This window comes from Mytilus californianus, unplaced genomic scaffold (assembly GCF_021869535.1).
Source record: "Mytilus californianus isolate M0D057914Y unplaced genomic scaffold, xbMytCali1.0.p SCAF_11, whole genome shotgun sequence".
Classification (NCBI taxonomy): domain Eukaryota; kingdom Metazoa; phylum Mollusca; class Bivalvia; order Mytilida; family Mytilidae; genus Mytilus; species Mytilus californianus.
In genome coordinates, this window is record NW_026262593.1 from 66,297,229 (window position 1) to 66,320,485 (window position 23,257).

A 23,257-nucleotide genomic window follows, 5' to 3' on the forward strand; every position below is an offset into this window, starting at 1 on the left:
AAGTCCTAGACCAAATATTATATCATTCCTTAATATAGAATCCGAATATTAAATACATGTATATACCCAAAGTTACAGACAGACATATGGACAAACAAATGAATGAACAGACAGACAAAGGTCAATGCAGATGCCAAACATTCATAGTCGATCGTTTTACATATATTTCATGGTTTTACAAATATTTTTTAACACTGTCATAAAGCGGGAGGTTTGGCTAGCCATTAAACCAGGTTCAACCCACCATTTTTTCTTAAAATGTCCTGTACCAAGCCAGGAATATGGCAGTTGTTATCAAATAGTTCGTTTCTATGTATGTTGGTGTTTGTTTTTTTTTGCACTTCAGTGTTCCTGTTGTTCCTTTGTTTTCCTCTTATAGTTGATGTGTTTCCCTTGGTTTTAGTTTGTAACCGGGATTTGTTTTCCCTCAATCGATTTATGACTTTTGAACACCGGTATACTACTGTTGCCTTTATTTATATATTTATTTTTTTTACATAAAATATTCATAGTATAAAATCTTACATGAAGAAAAGTAAAATATACATTATAATATCCCATATATGCAAATCCATGATACAATATAATAATTCAATTTCACAATCCTTTGTAAAGTAGTTAGAATCAAGAATAAAACAACTTAGAGAACATGTTGTCATGAGCGTTCTGTATCATGTCTATAATGGGAAACACAATACAAGCTTCTTCTATAGTCCTGTACCGGTATCTGTAATGTAAACAAAATAAAACAAACATATTAAAATGATCTATATAAGGGGAAATGCAATGTAGGCTTTATCTATAGTTCTATATATGCAAATCTCTACTGACTTCTGTAAAATAAAAAGGGCTGAATGTTTATAAGTGGTTATTGATGGATTCATAGAGCTTGGTAGTTCTAGGGTAAAAGATGGCCATTGTTTCCATCCATTGTTTCCATTGATATCAGTTTTTTTCCAAAAACAATTAATAGAACTGAACAGATGTTTGCCATTTAGATATTTCAATTAAAATTTTGAAAGCTCAATATGGAATTGCATGATATGAAAAAGAATAACAAAAATCCTGAACTCCAATGCAAATTCAAAAAGGCAAAGTCCATAAAAACTGACAAAATCAAATGCTTTCAATCAACGGACCAAGTGCAAAACAACTGCCATATTCCCACTTGTACGACAGTTGGTTATAGTTCCGTTATATTGACAAAATTGGGTAAGTGACCCAAACAGACATAATAGGTTAATGTGACAATAAATGGGATCTAGCAGCCAAAACTGGGTAAACATACATCACAGACATAAAACACAACTGACTAAACAATTCAAACAAACATACAAATAAATCTAACAAAGACGCAAACAAAAATGATTGACTAATTATTGTGGAGTCCATGGGAACATGTGAACCACAAATTAAAATGTTCAACAAAGTACAAATTTTCTAATAGGCTTGTATGCAGAGTTTTTAGTTTAAACATATTTTATTGTCCAAAGACATTGACAATAGGATCAGAGTTTTTAATACCATGAAATCAAATATCCAGGAAAATACAATTTTTCCTTAATCCACAAAACTGGTACCCATGAAATTACTTTAAAAGGGACAACAAACATATCATTTTCTCAATTCACAATAGTTTTATTGACATTTTTGTTGATTCTTCTTTCATGTTCTACTGTTAGAAATAAAGACTATATTGGTTTGACAATGAGGTAAAGGGACACATTAAAAAAATCCTTTAAGTTTGATTTCTTTCAATTAGCTCTTTGGTTTCTAAGAAAACTATTTCATTAAAATTTAAAGACAGATGAAAAATGCCAAATGATGACAATAGCTCAAACTAGACCTTTAGGCAATGTAAGCTAAAACAGGGCCTGAAAAAAAGTATTAACAAAAATACAGAACTCCAAGGTAAATTCAAAAATGTGGAAATCCATAAAACTTGACAAAATCAAAATGGCAGACTATATCAACCAAAGGAACAAATGGAACAGAACCTCCGAAACAATCTAATATATCTAACATTAGTTTGGTTTAAGGATGTGCATTCTTAGTTTTTGATTGGATGTTGTGCATTGTAATTAAGATTGACATCTGCAAACAATATAAAATAGGCGGAGTTAAACCTATATACATTATACTTAAATTTGATTGGATGTTGTCCTGGAGGTTAGGAACAGCTAATTGTACATGTAAACATTACAAGACAATGTTAGTAAGGTTTAACTCTTATTTGCAGATGAATGCTTGAGCAAACGTTTATACAAACAAAGCAAGCAAGCCAACCAAAGTCTTAATCTACAAGCATTAGGAAATTAGCTCTAGGTTGAACTGTTTCATCTTATTTTCTTATATAAACATCATTAAGGATATACACAAGTATTTGTTAAGATTTTTTAAATTCCAATATTTGAGTGTACAATGACTGAAAATTCTATTGCCTTTACCAAATTTTGTCCTTTGACTTACCTTCTTGAAGTGCTTTCAACACAATTTGTTAAGTGTGCAAGTTAAAAGTAGAAAAAAGATATTTTGAAACAGTGTTTTTTTATTTTTTATTATTTGCAAAAAGATCTTACAGATGGCTTAAGACTAAATGTTGATGGCCACTGTTCTTGAATTAGCATTACCTTTTTTAAAGTTCAATATACAAAGTACATGATAGAAAGAAATACTAATAATGAAACCCCTAAAAAATACTATCAATGTTTACCTGTCAACTACATCAGGAATTGTCTTTTGTAATTTTGTCTGGATGATCTGGGCCTACAGTTAAAAAGAAACTTTGCAAATCAGTCATGTCACCAGTAATATATATATATATATATATCAGATTTTGTTTAAATAGATATAGGAAGATGTGGTATGAGTGCCAATGAGACAACTCTCCATCCAAGTTACAATTTATAAAAGTAAACCATTATAGGTCAAGGTACGGCCTTCAACACGGAGCATTGGCTCACACAGAACAGCAAGCTATAAAGGGCCCCAAAAAATTACTAGTGTAAAACCATTCAAACGGAAAAACCAACGGTCTAATCTATATAAAAACGAGAAACGAGAAACACGTATGAACTACATAAACAGACAACAACTACTGTAATCAGATTCCTGACTTACGACAGGTGCAAACATTTGCAGCGGGATTAAACATTTTAAAGGTACCAAACCTTCTCCTTTTTCTGAAACAATAGTATAACATCACAACATAGAAAAACACACTATAAAATATGAATTGGAAGGCTTAACTCAATTAAAAAACGTAAATTAACACACAATGAACGAATAAATTTGACCTGTGACACCTGAATGCAAATACACAGTTAATAAAAAATTACAAGGGATAAATAATTAAAGTCAAACGTAAATAAACAGGTTAAAGTATGATATCACTGTGAAGTATCAAACAATTTTTAGAAAATCATCACTTTTGAAGAAACCTGCGTCATATTATACACAGGTAAATGAAAATAATTTTGTTGTTAAGTATACTTCTTCTTCTGTGTGTAAAAAATCTTCCGTTTAGGAATACCAAGAAATTTCTTTAATATCAATAAAACTAATCTAACACTTGGTACATATGGGGTGAACCATATTTTATTTGAAATTTCATATTAATCAAATATCTTTTTGAGTAATTCTAATTTTTGTTTGTTTGTTTATTATTAAGTCTCCTAAAATGGTTCTTAAATCCAGCCTTACAAACAATTTGTTTTCAAAATAAAAGATTTTCTTTCCATTCTATTAAATTTTAAATTTTCTTTATTGTTCTATGTTATATTTTTTTTTATATTTTTTATTAAAGGCAAACCTCACCCTAACCTGGGACAGTGGTTTTCTGTGTATATTCCAATACAATTTTTTTAAAGATACATATTTTGGCTAACATTGTCAGGATAGCAAAAGAGATTAACTGTGAGCTGTTGCTCATTAATTGTTGCCCTACAATAAGAATTCTGTTAACAGGATATTGATGAGCAATGGATGTCAAAACATGTCACATGGTAAAGCATGCCTAAATGAAACTTGATACCAAAATTCTGGAAGCTCTGACTTATAGTTCCTCAGTAAATACACGTGTCAAAACTACCCTGGCAAAAAATGATTGGACTCAATAGTATCTAATCCCTGGTACGGTGACGGATCATCAACAGACATAGAAAAGGTAGGATTTCTGTTTATTTATTTGTTATTTTCATGATATTGAAGAATATAAATACACATATAACTGTTTTCGATTGTGAGATGTAATATTTTCTACAACTGTTCTATATTAAGGGAGAAATAAGTGAAAAGGCATGTCAAAATGATGATTAAGTGAACCTTGCCTCGAATTTGTTTAATTTGTCGGTAATTTGTGCACATGGTATGGAAAGAAAGGTACAGAAAGAAAGATATTAACATGGAGATTGCAAGACTAGTCACTTTGAGCATCTCAATGTTTGTATTTATGTGCATGGGACGAAAGAAATGGGTCATGTCAAAATGGAAGGACCGGGTTTTGTCAATGTTGTTTATTACATAAGGACCCGGTTTTGTCTTTGTATATGACCTGGTTTTGTTTTGTGTTGAAACCACAAATTTATGAAAAGCAAAGTTAACAATGATCTGAACATTGTCCGTTGAAAGAAATTTAATATATATATGCGCTTATTCATGAAAACTTATCTGCTGTTACAGCTGTTTATAACAACACCAATGATTAGTCTGGATTTATTTGCTTTTAAACAAATAGTTCAAGCTGCCACGAATTTGCATCCCTTGGTCTCGCATTTCGACGAGACCAAAATACCAATGTGAATTTTGAAAATAAACCTGATAATCCAACTCACATACATCCAATTTGGCGGATGTCTCTGTTTTCTCATTTCTTATAAAATTTTATGATGGTATATGATATAGTTATAATATATCAGTGGCGGATCCAGGGGGCAAAGAGGGCGTACGCGGCCAAAAAGATTATTATATCATGTTTTTCATGATTTATAAAGGATTTTTTTAGCATAAAATCGTCCCAAAAAATTTCCCCCACCATACACTCGGCTCCTGGATCCGCCCTTGTATATTGACAATTATAGACTTGACCAACGTCACTAAAATGTAAAACATTTGTCAATGTACGATAATCATTACACATTGGAGAGATAAATGAACCGTTTATTTATAAAATTATTAATGAAATAATCATTATTGCATTTTCTTGATGGCCTGAGACTATTTTACTAATATATACTTAGTATTATAGTTACAAGGAGGGGTAAACAAAATTTTAAAGCATGATTATTGTGATCCTTTGCGCCGCATGAAAATTCATGCATACACATTTGTCTTATTCTCTTGCTTTATAATGAACATTTAGTGTTCAAAATAAATTTTTTTCAGACGATCATAGGAATAATTACACCCCCTGGGTAGAGTGGAATATTTATTAAGATAACCATCCTGTTGTCCTCAAGGCTGTATATATACACTATCCAAGATTGAACACTTAAATTTACATAATCCATCTAAAAAAACGTACAGAGAGCTTAAACCTCAAATTGCGATACAATCTTCATTTCTTTGTATTTTGCCGTAAAAGTATTGAGATTATTCATTTTTATACAAAGCAAAATTAAAATTAATTTTTTTCCAATAAAGCAGGAATTCAAGTGTTTACGGAGATTCAAATAAATGATAATTTGTCCTCTGAAAGAAACCGTTTTTCAAAGGGTCATCAAACTCCTGTTGAACAACAGATTTTAATTTACGTTATACGATTATGCATTATTTTCTATGACAAAACGGGTCGTACACATTGACAAAACCGGGTCCTTTAATTTTGACATGACCATTTCTTTCGTTCCATGCACATTAATACAAATATAGAGGTGCTGAAAGTGACTACTCTTGCAATCTCCATGTTAATATCTTTCTTTCCATACCTTCTTTACAATGTGCACAATTTAACAAGAAATTAAACAAATTCGAGACAAGGTTCACACAATTCATCATTTTGACCTTTTTACTTATTTCTCTGTTAATCTAAAATGGTTGTAGAAAATATTACATCTCACAATCGAAAATAGTTATATTTTCACGTCCACTTTGTGTTTTTGTTATATGTATTTCTATTTGTATCCATCTGATGAGTTAAGCCTTTTTCAAATGATTTTTATAGTTTGTTCTTATGTTGTATTGTTACACCACTGTCCCAGATTAGGGAAGGGTTGTGTGCCAGCTAACATGTTTAACCCCGCCACATTCTGTATGTGCCTGTCCCAAGTCAGGAGCCTGTAATTCAGTGGTTGTTGTTTGTTTCTGAGTATCATATTTGTTTTTCGTTCATTATATTGTACATAAATTAGGCCGTTAGTTTTCTTGTTTGAATTGTTTTACATTTGTCATTTCGTCGCCTTTTATAGCTGACTATGCAGTATGGATTTTGCTCATTGTTGAAGGCTGTACGGTGACCTATAGTTGTTAATTTCTGTGTCATTTGGTCTCTTGTGGAGAGTTGTCTAATTGGCAATTATATCACATCTTCTTATTTTTATATATGTGTATTTATATTCTTCAATATCATAAAAATAACAAATAAATAAACAGAAATCCTACCTTTTCTCTGTCTGTTTATGGTCTGTCACCTATCAGATATTAGATAATATTATAAATATAAATATTTGGTAAGCAGGAATTGATGAGTGATGAATGTATAACAGCATGCTCAGATAAAGCCTGCTTCCAAATTTCAGAAATATGAGATTTGTAGTTCCTGAGAAAAATGCCACAAAAATTTCATTGGATGGACTCACACAGGTAAGCCAGTATACTCCCTACCTTTAGAAGGGATAGAATGACTAATCATTTGACATCAGTACTATCAGTTACCTCTAAAGGACCAACTTTATCTAGTCTAATAGAACTGGCTATAGATGATCTTAGAGTATTGTACAGAAATGTTGTCATTGTTGATTTGATGTTGATACCCATAATTCCACAGCAAGCTCCATACACCACAGGAAGATGACAGCACTGCAGTTGTTCTAATAATGAAAGCATTTGACTGTTTGCAAAGGATTTACCACATGTCTCCAGCATAGATCTTCCCTAAATAAAAAAATACACAACAAATATTATGTAAAATAAAAAAAAACTGGATTTGTAATTGCTAGCAATAACGGATGGCACGGGTCCTTCCCCCATTGCCAGGCGAGTGGCAGCCATTTTGAAAATTCTAAAGTCAAAGAGCACATCTACAGATGTCTATTAACATAGTTGTTAAAATTCATAAATTTTGGAGCATTTTAAAAATTTTAAATTTTTTGGTGTTTCTATGGTAACGGTTACCATTTCCAAAATTCCAAAGACAGGTGCCACTTTCGGACATGCCATGTTACATATCCATAAAGTTTTATTAGATTTGATCCAATATTCTTGTAAGAAATGCAGCTTTAACGTGTTTTCCCACAGGGTCAATGTTAAACTTTCACCCTGTTTCCATGACAATGGCAGCCATTTTGGAACTTCTTAATATTGCATGCACATCTGGGCATATCAGGTAACACTTCCATAAAGTTTCATCTACTTGGGTCTTATAATGAAAGATTTAGAATTTTGAAATTTTTTCACATTTTGTCAGTTTCCATCACAACGGCCGCCATCTTGAATATGCCATACCCTGTTTGCAAATCTGCACATGCTGGGTAACATTATGATATAGTTCCATGACCATTGGTTCATACAATTCCAAAGAATGGCGAACGTAGATACAAGTATCTTGTCTTGGGGAGGGATAAATCCTACTTTGTAAAGAATCACTCTGATTCAAACAAAAAATTCTCTGAAACTGACATTATCAAGATGTTTGATATCTTGATTGACAACATATTTGTTACGTTTGGAGGACGTTTTTTTCAACAGACTGTCGGAATTCCAATGGGAACCAATTGTGCCCCTCTTCTTGCCATCTTGTTTCTTTATTATTATGAGGCTGACTTCATACAGGAACTTCTTAGGAAGAAAGATAAGAAGTAAGCAATATCTTTAACTTTACGTTCCGCTATACAGATGATGTTCTCTCACTAAATAATACAAAATTTGGTGACTATGTTGAACGAATCTATCCCATCAAACTAGAGATAACGGATACTACAGATACAGTTAAGTCTGCCTCATATCTTGACTTACATCTAGAAATTGACAATGAGGGTCGGTTGAAAACAAAACTTTACGACAAAAGAGATGATTTCAGCTTCCCAATTGTGAACTCTCCATTTCTATGTAGCAACATTCCAGCTGCACCTGCATACAGAGTATATATCTCCCAATTGATACGATATTCTCGGGCTTGTATTTCCTATCATGATTTCCTTGATAGAGGATTGCTGCTCACAAGGAAGCTATTAAACCAAGAGTTCCAAATGGTGAAGTTGAAATCATTCCTTTATAAATGTTACGGACGCCATCACGAGTTGGTTGACCGTTATGGAATAACCATTTCAAAGATTATATCAGATATGTTCCTTATGTCGTAACTACAATACCCTTCCTTTTTCACGAATGTGACCTACCGATTTTGGACTATTTACCGGATTTGTAACAACATAAGCAACACGACGGGTACCACATGTGGAGCAGGATCTGCTTACCCTTCCGGAGCACCTGAGATCACCCCCAGTTTTTTAGTGGGGTTCGTGTTGCTTAGTCTTTAGTTTTCTATGTTGTGTCATCTGTACTATTATTTGTCTGTTTGTCTGTTTATTTTTGGCCATGGCGTTGTCAGTTTGTTTTCGATCTATGACTGTCCCTCTGGTATCTTTCGTCCCTCTTTTCCAAGATATCAGCTGGACAAAAAAAGTGGAAGAATAATAAAAATAAGAAAAATAATAAGAAAAAAAGAAACGTAGAATAACAATATGTCACCCCAACTCCGATGAGGGTGCCATAATTACCAAAAGGGAAATATTATTTTGTTGCCTCTTTTACCAATTTTTTATAAATTCTCTCAGTGCAGATGTTAGATTTTCTAACTTCAGTTTATCCAGTAAATACTTGAATGATAGCTTCAATTGTAAAATTTCATCATTGATCATTGTCTATGATTTGATATACTAAATGTATAGAAAGCATTAAGTAATGAGTATATATAATTAAACCATTGTGTTATCACAGACCTTTTATTGCTTACTATTCTGTATGTGCTTTGCTTAAAGATAAATTATTCTCCTTTAAAATTCACATTCATATTCAATGAAAATTAGTAGTCATTGAATTTTCAATGTATACATTGAACACTCTGTAAAACTCAAGAAAAATCTAAAGGTTATTAATATGTAGAGTTTATCTACCTAAAATCATGATAAAACACAGTATATTAGCAAATCAAACCTGTCTGGTACTGGCACGTTTAGCTACATGGTTTGGTGTACAAACATCACAGTGATTGTCAATGGCCACTAATTTCTGTATTTCCAAGCAGGCATTGTAAGAAGCTGTCACAAATGGTATCCCAAATGAGCCTGGAAATAAACCTTTACAGTTTCTATGGTGGCTACTAAGTACATCTTCAATCAAATAAACATGTCGGGGCCTTTCATAGCAGACTATATGGTATGGGTTTTTCTCATTGTTGTAGGCCTATAATTGGCTATAATTGTCTACATCCACTTCATTTGAACTTTGGTGGATAGTCGTCTTATTGGCAATCATACTACATCTCCCTATTTTATATTTAAGCTATTTAGTGCAATTGACAGTCCAAAAAGTGAGAAAGTATCTATCATTGGTGATTTCTGGAATTAAACAAGACCAATACAGAGTCTAGACCTGCGTCCCTGCATGCTGTTTGGGTTTAGTTGGTTAGTACTTCGCTTGTGTAAATAGAATACGTGTGAACAGTTCTAATTGTATTTAATGACTCTACTTGCTTGTATGACTACAATAACGTAATAAACGCATCGATTTTACAAAGGTAACATCAGTTACAGTCTGCGAGAGAATAGCTTCAAATCCTTGACACTGGGGGTACCGAGAAGTGAAAATGATAAAAATTCTTAATAAATACATAGATATCGCAAATATTCACAGTTAAACTTAAAGTTAATGTATGTACAAAATAAAAATCACTTGGAAAATTTAAGTCTGTTTATAAAGTATAAAATTAAGACATCAATTGGTGAATCTTTTCCCTGGCGTCCTTCTTTGATTTACGTTCTTTGGTGTCAAATGTTAATTGAAACAAGTCGCAAGAAACCTCTATCAGACATAACTTTGAAATTGGATGATTTGTATGTCCATTATTTGTACGCAAATGCACTGCTCTAATGAGACCATCATTGCCAACCAATTATTCATCTACAATGGCTAGCTTCCAATGAATTCTAGGCGAATCTTCATGTATTTGTACCACATTACCAACTTTGATAGTCTGATTATTGTGTCCTAAAGTCGTGTGGTATTCCCTTAAATGATGTAAGATATTCATTTTTCCATCTTCGCCTAAAATGTTGAATAATGTTATGCTGATCCTGTAGACATTGATTCAAGTTGTTATGTGTAATTGTTTCAAATTTAATCAAATTGTTCATGTTTGTAGACAGACTGTTAACATCTTATTCTTCGGCCACAAAGAAGATGAGAAGGTGTCAATGGTCACGGCACCAATGTTTGGGTTTAGTTGGTTAGTACTTCGCTTATGTAAATAGAATATGTGTGAATAGTTCTAATTGTATTTAATGACTCTACTTGCTTGTATGACTACAATAAAGTAATAAACGCATTGACGTCAGTTACAGTCCGTGAAAGAATAGCGTCAAATCCTTGACACATGCAATTGATTGAAGCAACATGTGTACTGAAACATAACTTAGGAAGATGGTTTCCAAAACTACTAAAAATTGCTTACATGCTACAACTCAACATTATCAAGCTATAGACCTAACAAAAATGCAAAGGTACACAGATGAATTCCTATAGAATCAGCTTAGAAAAAAACCCACTGAACTCTTTAAAATTGGTATCATAAAAATAAAACACATGTTTAACTTTATGTTGAATCTAACTGTATTGCAATTCATGAAAAACAGCTCATGCAAAGCTTTGATTCCTTGCTTAGCTTTAGCTGTGCTTTTTGTCCTTTTGGGTTTATAAGCTCTTTATTTTTTTAATAAGGTTTGGATTTTCAAATATTTTGGCATCGAGCATCACTGAAGTTCAAGAGACATCAAATTCTTGAAATGTGCATCTAGTGCAGTAAAATTGGTACCTTGAATATTATCACAACATCGAAGTATTGAATCTAGTGATACAGATATATAAGGATTTTACAACAACAGTGTAATCAAAACCATAATTAATAAACCAATCAAATGAATAAGAAAGATTTTAAAAGAAATTTTTTATACCAGTTTTCTTTAAAAAATTTGATCTTAAAATCAATGAAAATACTGGGTCTTAAATAAAAAAATAATAAAGCTTTTGAAGAAATTTTACATTATTTTATTTTCAATGATGTAAACAGATGAGTTTGAACTATAATACAGTGGAATTATTAAACAAATTACCTGCATTTTCTACACAGTAACTGAAACAGTCTTTAAGTTCACCTGTAAAATAATTCATAAGATTGTTATTATGAGTATCAACATGATCAAATAGTGAGTATAAAGCCGCATATATTCAAATAATTGTTCCAAGCTGAAATTTCTGATGCCCATGTTTTAAGCCTTCTTTAAAATAAAATTCCTTTCAGTAGTATAGTGCTTGACTCCTTTGAGTTTGAAAAAAAAGTTTCAAATGGATTGATCATTTTGATCCCTTTAATATGGCCCAGTGTGAGTTAACAGACAAATTAATTAGATCAAACATAATGCAAATAACATTTTATATCTTTTGCTACAAAATATAACATGTGCAATATTGTGAAAATCTTGGATATTATATTGTTCAGAATAAAGTTGGTATCACACCCAAAACTTTTAAGCAATATTGAAGTGTTTTTTAATTTTTTTTTTTAATTTACGATTGTGCACAAGTCTATTAAACATGATTACTCTACTTACTTTTATTTTTGACAATGTTGTGTTTTAATGCTGATTCTACTCCACCACTGTGTGAGAAACCTCCAGTTGGAAAAGCTACAATGTAAAAGTATTTTTTGATTAATGAGACAAAATGTAATTCCCTCTTCTAATATCAGTATGTTTTGTTAGAGTTTATCTTATATTTGGTACAAGTGATTCTGACATTTTTTTTGATAAATTTTACTCAGCCTCAAAAGTCCATCATGTTCATAATTAATTCAGGTGTAGCTATGTTACCCTTTTCCAAATATACTGTTGAACTGTCATGAAATAGAAGTTCCTTTAAAACACTAGTTTCAAATGGAAAAAAAATGCTATAATATTTTTTTTTACTGGAACAATTATTACAGGGTTAAATGTTCCATCCAGGATAAAGGGTATAGAATAAATTGTTCCAACCAGAACAGATATTATAGCATTCTTTATTACAAAGTTTCTAGGGAAACGTTTGTTTGTTGGGACAATTATACGTTGACAGAACACCTACATCATGTATATTGTATACAGTATTCCTGGTAGTCAATCTAAAGAGTATCAGACTTTGTCAATTTCAATCCTTCAGACTCTTGGTCCATTATAATATAAGACTGACAAACCTTTGTAAAATTGAGAATGGAAATGGGGAATGTGTCAAAGAGACAACAACCCGACCATAGAGCAGACAACAGCCGAAGGCCACCAATGGGTCTTCAATGCAGCGAGAAACTCCCGCACCTGGAGGCGTCCTTCAGCTGGCCCCTAAACAAATATGTATACAGTACGGGTAGAGACTTATTACTATAAATAACGGACTGGGACATGTCGGAAATGAATAATCCGACTTTTTTATGGTAGGTAGTATGGTCATTAATCAACAGATCCAGGTGTGAACGGTAATATAATTGTCCTTTCATCTCAATCCGTGCTACTAGATTATTACGCTTCACTGATTTCAGAATCAGGTTACCTGTGATTTAAACCTATCAGTCACTTTATTGATTAGTTCTACATCGTATTTGACTTAAAATATTTTTACAGGTGAAGTACTGGAGACAACTTTGTTTTAATAAAAATAGCCTATTTTTTTATTTATGGCTTTTTATATTTCAAATGCTGTTTATATTCCTCAAAATATTATTTTTTATGTTCCCTGGTTTATTTTTGTTATGTATCTTTTTCGTATTTGTTGGCATACAGTTTTTAAAATATTTTCTTTTTTATTTCTGGAAGGTTATTTTTGTTTTACTGATTTATTTTCCATGTAAACCCATTGATTAGCAGAATGATGTACAAAGTGCTGCTGCATACGTTTTAGTTTGACAACACTACATTTGTATTTAATTTTCAGTCTGCGTTGGGTCAGTTCTGAAATAAAAATAATTACAGTGAGCAATACTTGTATACTAGTAGTTTGGTGATTCTTTATAATTGTGAATTTACTTTTTACTGTAAACAAATATTGTCCGAAAGTTGGTGATATATAACTAAAGTAGTACGCAAATAATAACACTAGAAGAAGATAACGATTCTTCTCAGGAATTAGGTTTATTTTGATATTTCTGTGTTTGTTAAATATGCATGAAATAATTGCAACTGACATGAATGGACATTAAAACTAGAAGCATTCAATCGTTTGATGACCAGTTAATTAAATATTTACTATGATTTGTAGTCTAAAGAAATGCAATTACTCCCATTTAAATAATTTTATGGTGCTGCATTGACTCTTAATTGCATAATATCAATTTACGCACAATGCATGTTAACTTGTATGTTGTATTTTTGACACCTATCTAAAAAAAATATTTGCCGTGAAAAGACAATTCCATGATACACATATCAGTGATCAACAGCATGTGGTTGAACTTTGAACTTGACTTCACTGACAATACAATGCTGAATGCTAGAAATAGCTGGGATTAATTTTGTCAAATGCACATGATTTTCATATGGCGAGAAATATCGTAACAGTTAACACAGGTGACCTTACTGACCGACCGTGGGAAAATCCATTCATGATTTAATTTGATACGTAATGATTGGCAGTATTGTGCGTTAGTTTTGAGGCTCTTGATCGAGATCCATTAATAATTGATTTACCAGAATAGAAAATTTAATCCTTGTACATATAAACAAAACAAGCTTTAGACTTCTTTAACTATTTTATTTATTATATTTATCAGTCAACACCCAGATTCCTATTTAAATAATTTATTCGGACACCTCCTTTAAAGTGCGGGAATTATACAATTTAAACTGCTGACATCGATTTACAAAATCTTACTGACTGCATGAGCTTTAGAATGGCTAGAAATACGACGCAAAAGTAAAGACGGCTGATCATGAATAGTGTAAAACTTTGATCTTCGTGTATTGATTGACACAATTCGCAAAATATGTTTATAAAATACACGATTTTCATTAAAATTTCAAACATGGAAATAGAAATGCAATATCTTTGTTTTAAAACAACGAGTGTCAACAAATCTGTTATTTCCATTATATGTAAATTTATTAACAAACAAAATTTAAAATAATGCTGGGTCATAGAATATTGACGTGCATATGAAAAGTTTTTTTATATAAAAACTAGGAATCGAAAGATGATCAAGGCATTATAAATATTGTAAAAAAACAATTGTTTCTAAGAGATTAACGGGAAATATATGTCAAATAGAAAGCACGGATGATCTGGCTGACCAAATTGTTTTACTTGCGAGAAATGATTGACAGGTATGAATAGACGTAGAGGCTCCAAAGGGGAACGTGGTATCGAAAAGAAAATAACAGTTTATTAATATTTATCAATGCCTATATTCAATTTGTTTATATACTTTATAAATACGATATGTTGGCCTTATACTTAAAATTGTGTTTCTATTAATAACATAAAGGAACAGGACGTGAAAAGGGGGAAATATTGTAACCATCAACGAAAACTCGTATAATTTTGTCTCAACATTTTGATTAAAACTTCGATTGAAAACAGTCCTGGTTGTTATAATTTTGAATAAAATGAAATATTTACGGTTTACAAATACAAATACAAATAGTTTATTGGCACAAACGCAATTATTATAATTCGCAACACATTTTTACAGTACATTGTTAAAAATCGTCTTTCTTTCATTTTCAAGTTAAAAAAAGTTGATCCCATATTCATGATATTAAATTTTTATTTTTATTGTAATTTTTTCTTTGAATACAAAACAATATTTTACATTTATTATCTATCCTCCATAAATACTAAAATATCTGTACAGGTAAAATTTAATTATAATCAAGCTGGTACAGATTGATTTACGACCTTCCACTCGGATATTGTACAGGTTAATATCACAGCAGGTGTTAATTACACTGAGACAACTGTCCGACCAGTCTGACATCTAGACGGATTAAGACATCCATAATAATAAGTCTCTACCGTACTGTACTAGTTCAGTGATAATGGACTTCATACTAAACTCCAAATTATACACAAGAAACTAAAATTAAAAATGATACAAGACTAACAAAGGCCAGAGGCTCCTGACTTGGGACAGGCGCAAAAATGTGGCGGGGTTAAACATGTTTTAATACATGTACATATACATTTGTTACATCTATTGCCAAACATATTTTTCTCTCAAAAGTACTAGTAGTATTAATTGGTGAATGATACCTCTATAATCCTACATTTGACATATACATGTAGTGAGATAGACACAAATTTTTTAAAGAGATATTCGAGCATCTTTTTGCATATACAATGTACCATCCTAAGCTTTGATGAGTTCTCATTGGTGACATGTAATTGCGTCGGACTTCCTGTGCTGCATTTTGTGAAAATGTGTATTATACATCAATTCAGGTATAATCCACCATTTGACATATAATGAGATACACCAATTGAAAAAAATTAAGAGATTATCGACCAATAGAGACATATACATGATATATATGTCTCTGCCACCAATTTGGCAATTAATGGTTAGGCACTGGCTACGGTTACATGGAAATGTAACAATAATAAAATAATTATTGTTACATTGGAGACTAATTGCCGGAATGCAGGGTTGGGTAAGGAACCGATTAATTACGAATTATTTGTGTCTACGGTTACATTGCGCTATTGTTACATCGTCATCAATATACTGCAATGTACGATGGGACTAGAAATATTTATAAAATAAAATTTGAAAACTTTTACTTGATATTTAAAATATTGCATACAATTTTTTAAATCTTTATTTGATATTTACAATATTGCATACAATTTTTGAAATTCTTAATTAGAATGACAGTTTCTACAAATCCAGTATGTTGTTTTTGGAGCGTGTTTTAGTCCGACGCATTGTTGGTGAAACCACTCGATCCAAGCAGCCATTACAAACCAGTGATGCTGCATTTTACACGTTTGTATTGCATATAGTTCAATTCCATTCTGCACTTTTTTGAAGATAAAAATTTGAGTCTAGATATTGTTTTAGTTTCGATTTCAACGCATCCGAAGGTTTAAATTTTTCACCCAAAACAAATTTGGTAATAGGAATCACTTCATTCATTGTTCAAAGTATAATGACAGTAATAAGGGTACTGAGGTGTGCAGTTAAATACATAGAAGTGGACATTTTTCTCAGTCCAAGTTTTTAACAACGAACCATCATGACCATTGAACTATATGTTTCGCCTTTGACACTGGCACTACTTAACTGGATCAGTTTCTTTAAGAACATCAAAACAATTAATACTTAAAACTATTTAAACACATTTTGTTGAATATAAATAAATTATTATTATTATCATTATCATGATTATTACAAAGAGGGTGGTAAAGGGGGGGTGCTTGCACGAAAAAAACGTGAAATAAGACATAATTTCACGTTGAACGTGAAATAATTTCTGTCATGAACGTTGCACGAAACATAAAGACTGTTGTGAACCTTTTGTGATTGAGTCAGTGAGTGACTGTCATCTTGTATATATAAACTCTCTGTTTTACTTGTTATTCCTGATTTTGTATACACATTTATGATGTAAATGGTTTACGGCTTTTAAAAAAGTATTTCTTGACGATCCCTGCCAAGTATTTGAATTTTATTTGAAAAATACTGAGCATGCAAAATAAGCATTTGAAAATCACGATGCACGTAAAATTAAATAAGCAGAACACGTTGAACGAGGCACGTGTCTTGCACGACTGAACGTTAAATAAAAAAGTAAAAACATGTTGAACGTGAAACAAAATACGGCGATCACGTTGCACGAAAATAACCCTTTACCACCCTCTACAAATATTATCTAGTACATATCAAAGAATTAAGCAACAAAACTACAGAGGTTAAAGTTTTAAGAAATTTTTTATTATCGTGACATTCTTTAATGTCATGAATGTAACAATAATGCAATGTAACAGTAGACACAAATATTATTGTTACATTCGTAATTAATCGGTTCCTTACCCAACCCTGTATTCCGGCAATTAGTCTCCAATGTAACAATAATTTTTTTTATTATATTGTTACATTTCCATGTAACCGTAGCCAGTGCCTAATGGTTATTCCTGACCTGATGAGTGTTAGGGATTCCAATACCATACTTTCATACTATTTCCACCTCTTTCAAAAAAATCTGCCCCCTATCCAATATGGCCCAACTAACGAACTAACCGTGAAGGGGCCTAAACAACAACAGCTGTCGATCATAAATGCATCAGATATTTTACTCCCAATGAAATAACTTAATATAGCGACATGTCTAGGCCTTACAAGAAAAGGGTGGGTACTGGATGTTTTAGTTGCTCACCCCTCCCTCAGGAGTACAGGATCTGTCACCCACCCGTTCGGAGCGTCTTTTTACCACAGAACACCACAGAATACCACAGAACACCACAGAATACCACAGAACACCCAAAATATACCACAGAACTACACAAAATACAATAAAACTACTAAAATATACCACAGAACATTGAATTACTTTACAAAATGAAAAACTAATAATTCAGAATTATATTATTTTTATAATTCGGGCTACACTAATGACAGGACGATTGACCGGTTGAGATTTACATTTCTTTAATGATCATAACTTTTTTGTTATTTGGTAGATTTTTTTTATATTTGGAGACCTTTGAGATACTAAACTATATTTTATAAAAAATCTTTTAAAAACAATTTATAACAAAAAAAAATGATTTTCTATAAATAAATGTTTTTCTATAAAAAATGTTTTTCTATAAAAAAAAAATGCTTTTTCTATAAAAAAAAAAAAGAAGCTTTTTCTGTAAAAAAAAGGTTGACTTGACATGATGAATTTTACCGGCGCCAATTACACTATTATAAGATTAAGCAGGAACATATATATTGACTATATAGATATACTGTTCCCAGGATTAACTTTGTTCTCCCAATTCTGAATGCCATCTGATTATGCAAGGTATAATTCAATTAAATGGTTTATTCCTCCTAAAATCTTGTATGTCATTTGTAAGAAATCCATGTAGGAATAGAAGGAATAGTTGAATAAACAAGGGATTCATCAGATTAGATTGTCAAAACATAATGCTAATTAACTTCAGGTAAATATCCATAAAACCTAACGAGTTAATTTTCATCAATGTTCAGTTTGAAAATATTAATAGTAGAAAATATAAAAAAAGTTCTAACAAAAGGCTTTGGCACAGCTACGAATTAGCCTGGGGTCCTGGCTAATCTTGTCAGTATAATTTCTGTTTATCATCAAAAGACATAAAATCACTATTAAAATGTGTTGCTTCATCAAATAATTTTTTTCTAAAATCGTCATATAAAGGACACGATAAAATAACATGGGCTTCATCTCCTAAAATATCCTTACATTAACTATCACAGACTCGCTCCTCTAAAAGTAATTTTTCAAATCTCCCTGTTTCGATTCTTAGTGGTGCTACAAAATATCGAAATTTGACAAAAGAACTCCTTTGTGAAAATGACATTGGAATTGTACAATAAGTTTCCGTTTCAAAACTGTTCTTAAATAAATTATATGTTCGAAGTTTGTTACCAGCTTTACCAATCTAATTAAAATATAGATCTCTGATTTCGTTATACTACATATGAGCTTGTTTTCGTTGCCATTGTTTTTGAAAGATTGGAATAGAAGGGATATTTATTTTCAAAATGTAGGAATAGCAGGAAGACACCCAATTAAATGTATTTGATGTCTCAGGTGTGAAAACTTAAATGATCGACATGTTAATTGGCTTGATGAATTGGTGATTACGACGAGTGTCAAAATTAGATAATCTAATTAAATTTTGGTACTTTTAATGTGCCGGTGAACTCGCTCAGATCATCATTTTGGACTCAAAATATAGAATCTATATAGTTATGCTACATATGCCAGTTTTTAATTATTTAGATGCAGTTCAACTATTTCTAAATGCATGCAAAATTTCGTAAAAATCTGAAATATTGTCCAATGACTTTTATTTCATCTCGAGTAACGTATGTGTATACAATGTTTCATCTGACTTGCCGACAGTATTTGGGTTTGAACTGCATCAAGTGTATCAAGAATCTATTCAGTGTTTCAAAAGCCAAGCTAATGTACTAGTTTGTGATGTCCATCTGAGTTGCCGCTAGTGTTGTCAGAGAACGTTTTCCATGGACAATGCTGGAGAAAACTACCAACATGCCTTTACACAATTTAAGGCTCTGCATAAATTCTATACATAAATTGGAGAAGATACACACACATCAAAAGAAAAGTCCCAAATCATCAAATTTGAAATTTTTGACTATTATAAAGACACACTTATAATGTTTTATTAGTCAACTCAAATAACTGTCCAACAACAACTTTAAATATCTTTTTGAAAGTATTTGGTAGCCCTTAAAGGACTGCTTTATATATTATTCAATATTTAAGGTAGCACTACAGTCAGAATTTTCTGACTCCAACCAACAGTCTTTAAAGATTAATTTCTCCAAAACTACTCAATGGATTTTTAAAATCTTTAACTCATTTTAAAGCTGAAATATAACTCTTTCATAATCTATAGATAAATTTATTTTTGGCATGATTAATCTCAAAATATAGCTCATTAATTGCAAAAAAAGTGGTCTTCCAACTTGGATGAAAATGGCACATTCAGGTCAAATGGTAGTAAAAATTTGTTTTCATCCCTTTAATCAACCATTCACAATCTACAAAACCGTGTCTCAGATGCCTCCAGTAATAAGATATATTATTTTTACTGCTGGATGCCAAACCTCATTTCACCTTTCATCTTTGGAGACCTATAAATTCATTTAGAAACAAATTATCCAAAAACTGGGACACAGTATTGTAGAAAATACTCCCTTCAATCACATACCGTAGAAAGGCTTGTATAGTTCGCACTGGTACATAGTCCGCACCCCCTTCTCCCCACGATATTTTAGGTAAAAAAACTTTTTGTAACTGTTAGAAAAGGTCTAATGAAACTCCGGTAATTTCAAATCCTGTGCGGTCTTTTGCGGTACTTTCTTGGAAAAACCTGTTTTCCATCATCAAACAGAAGCTGAAACTGCTTGTAAATGATTCTAGAACGCTTCATGATTGTTAAAATAAGTTTAATTCACTTAAAAAACAATTTAGAAACTTGTGTATGTTTAAACAGGAAGTTTAAAAAGCATGTGTAAAAGAAGAAACTAACCGGTGAGAGTCGAAATCCGTACATAACAGATATCACTATAATACAACTTTGAAAGTAAAACAGTTCCATCCTTTTGTAAAACAGTCTTTAATATATCTATCACATTAATGTTTGAAGGGTCTTAAGCTAATACAAACCATATTAGTCAGTATGAAACACCAAAACGGAACGAACAATAACCGATTACGTTTTGTAGTTTACAAATTCTAAGCTGGTTTACGGTTGTCTTTTTCACTATGTTTGTATCGTTTCAATCAAGCAAATACCAGTTTATTTCAACCACTGCATTGTTGAAAAGAAACGAGAAATTTGTAATGAAAGGTTTAGTTTTTATATTTATCAGTATTAATTTGATATTGAATAGAAATAACTTATTAATATGGATGAGTTAAAATTATTAGTTTGAAAAATGATAAGAGCGCCCTCTACAATATAAATAACAAAGATGGCGGAACGTAAACAAACCACCTCGCCCGCGAAATTGAAATTTTTCTCTTATTTCTTGCTTATTGTACTCTATAGTCCGCACCCCGTCTGGAATGTCCAATTTTGGAGAATAAAACCGCGGACTATACAAGCCTTTCTACGGTATATCAAAGTCAAGCCAAAGGGGGTACCCATAAAGTTTCTATTTTCATTTTTTCCTTACAATTCTCATGAAAAATTGTTCTGAGAAATGACCTTAAAACTGAATTTCCTCTTCAGAACCCCTATAAATGCCACATAAATACAAAAATTCCACTGGGAACACCCCAGGAGTGTTCTGACACCATTACTTTATCAATAGAACCACACACATTGTGTCTTTGATGCTCTAATGCTGTAAAATTTGCATTTTGTGTGCACTGTATAACACTAACTTGGCATTTGGCGGGAGTTTGATGTCACAGATTTGACCAACATCTGTGATGTAGTAATTAAATAAAGACAAAGCTCCGCCTCTGTCCAGACAGTCTAAGATAAGAGAATAACAGGATTTGCCAGCTGCATCATAATTAATATTTAACATCATTATTCTCACTATAAAGAATAATTTTCATTTGAATTTTAAAAAGAAATATAATATGACCATGATGACTGAAATTAGCTAAAATATTAATGTTAAAATTAAAATTCATGTCCATAAAAAGATCAAGACCATCCCCTTCTTGAAAATAGACTGTCCAACATGATTTATGAGTTTTATGGAATTAAAAAATTTCACATAAACTTAAAATTAGTTAAAATGCCTAAAATCATTTTTAAAATTTAGAAGACCAAAGACGAGAAATTTATACAGGCAGTCAGAGGCTTTCAAAGATACTTTCACACTCTTTTCCATAGTTTTTTTTCATTTTGGTAGATTTTTTCCCTTTAAATTTTTTCCTATTCATATCTTTTTCTTTTTCTCTGTTCTAAACTTCCATGTTTTATAAATTAGTTTTGTTGCAATGCAATGAGATATTTATCTTGTGGTCAGGGATTAACAGCTGGACACTGGTATCAACAGATGATTGACATATTAGCCCCTCCCAAATGCCTATATGTTTAGATTAATTACATGTGCTTTTATTTTTTTATTTTTTTTTTTCAAATGAAGCCGACCGTGCAAGGGCTGTATAGCCAGTCAAGGTCGTTAAAAACTTCCATTTGTTGTTGCTTTTATTTAAATAAGTTCATTATCAATTTACTCCCTGTTGTGATATGATAAATATAATGACTTTGGGATTTTTACAAACTGTGCAGAATAATACTTACTTCAAAATTATGTGATAAAAAAAATATCTTCAAAAAATCATTGTTAGACTGTAGTGCTACCTTAATAATATACATGTACTTATTCATATTGTAACAACTCTTAACATAAAATTAAACAAAAATGACAACTACAACGATAAAAACTGGTATATACAAAATAGATTTAAGATATAATTACGTTATGCATCTCAGTAAACATTCTAAAAAATGGAAGAAAAAAAAATAACAAGAAAAAATTTAAATGTATTTAAAAAAAAAGTAAAATGTCACAAATATACCCCAGAATTACAATTGTTGTGACTTTAAATATTTTTGTATATTATGGTTTTAATACCGATAGGTGTTTTTGGTATAGACCCAATAATAGGCCAATTCAGTTGGGGGCGTAGCGATAGTGAGTCGACCCTAAATAGAAAAATTAAATTTATTTGAATAATAAATGTCAAATTATAAAAAGAATTAACAATAACAATAATATGATGTCTGAAGTATTTATATTTCGAAGTTCTGTGGTATTCTGTGGTGTTCTGTGGTATTCTGTGGTGTTCTGTGGTAAAAAGACGCTCCCCCCACCCGTTTGCCTGCCATTTGTTTGTTTATGTTTGTTTGTGACCATATGTCTGTTCTATTAAGTTTAAAGTTATGTTATCGCATTTATATGATATCTTTTTACCGCTATCAGATATTTGCAGCAAGGTTAGCAGTTCATTTTGTTCACTCATTATTCACTCAAATTTCATAAAACTGGTTTTCCGACTTTTTTCCTCGCCATGTTTGGTTCGATGTTTTTTTTATCAAGCTAGATCTGATGGATGTTTGA

The 23,257-nt window shown here is 31.6% G+C and overlaps 1 protein-coding gene across 1 annotated transcript; it reads right to left on the reverse strand.

Annotated features, from left to right (window-relative positions):
* Positions 1-458: 458 nt before the first annotated feature.
* LOC127720552 (uncharacterized) lies at positions 459-23,247 on the reverse strand. Its single transcript, XM_052227162.1, has 7 exons — positions 23,111-23,247; positions 12,042-12,116; positions 11,544-11,585; positions 9,370-9,500; positions 6,871-7,089; positions 2,714-2,766; positions 459-727 (listed from the first exon to the last, which is right to left on the reverse strand). The coding sequence occupies exons 1-7, from the start codon at positions 23,157-23,159 to the stop codon at positions 625-627; spliced, it is 672 nt and encodes a 223-aa protein (XP_052083122.1). The 5' UTR covers positions 23,160-23,247; the 3' UTR covers positions 459-624.
* Between the last annotated feature and the right edge of the window lie 10 nt (positions 23,248-23,257).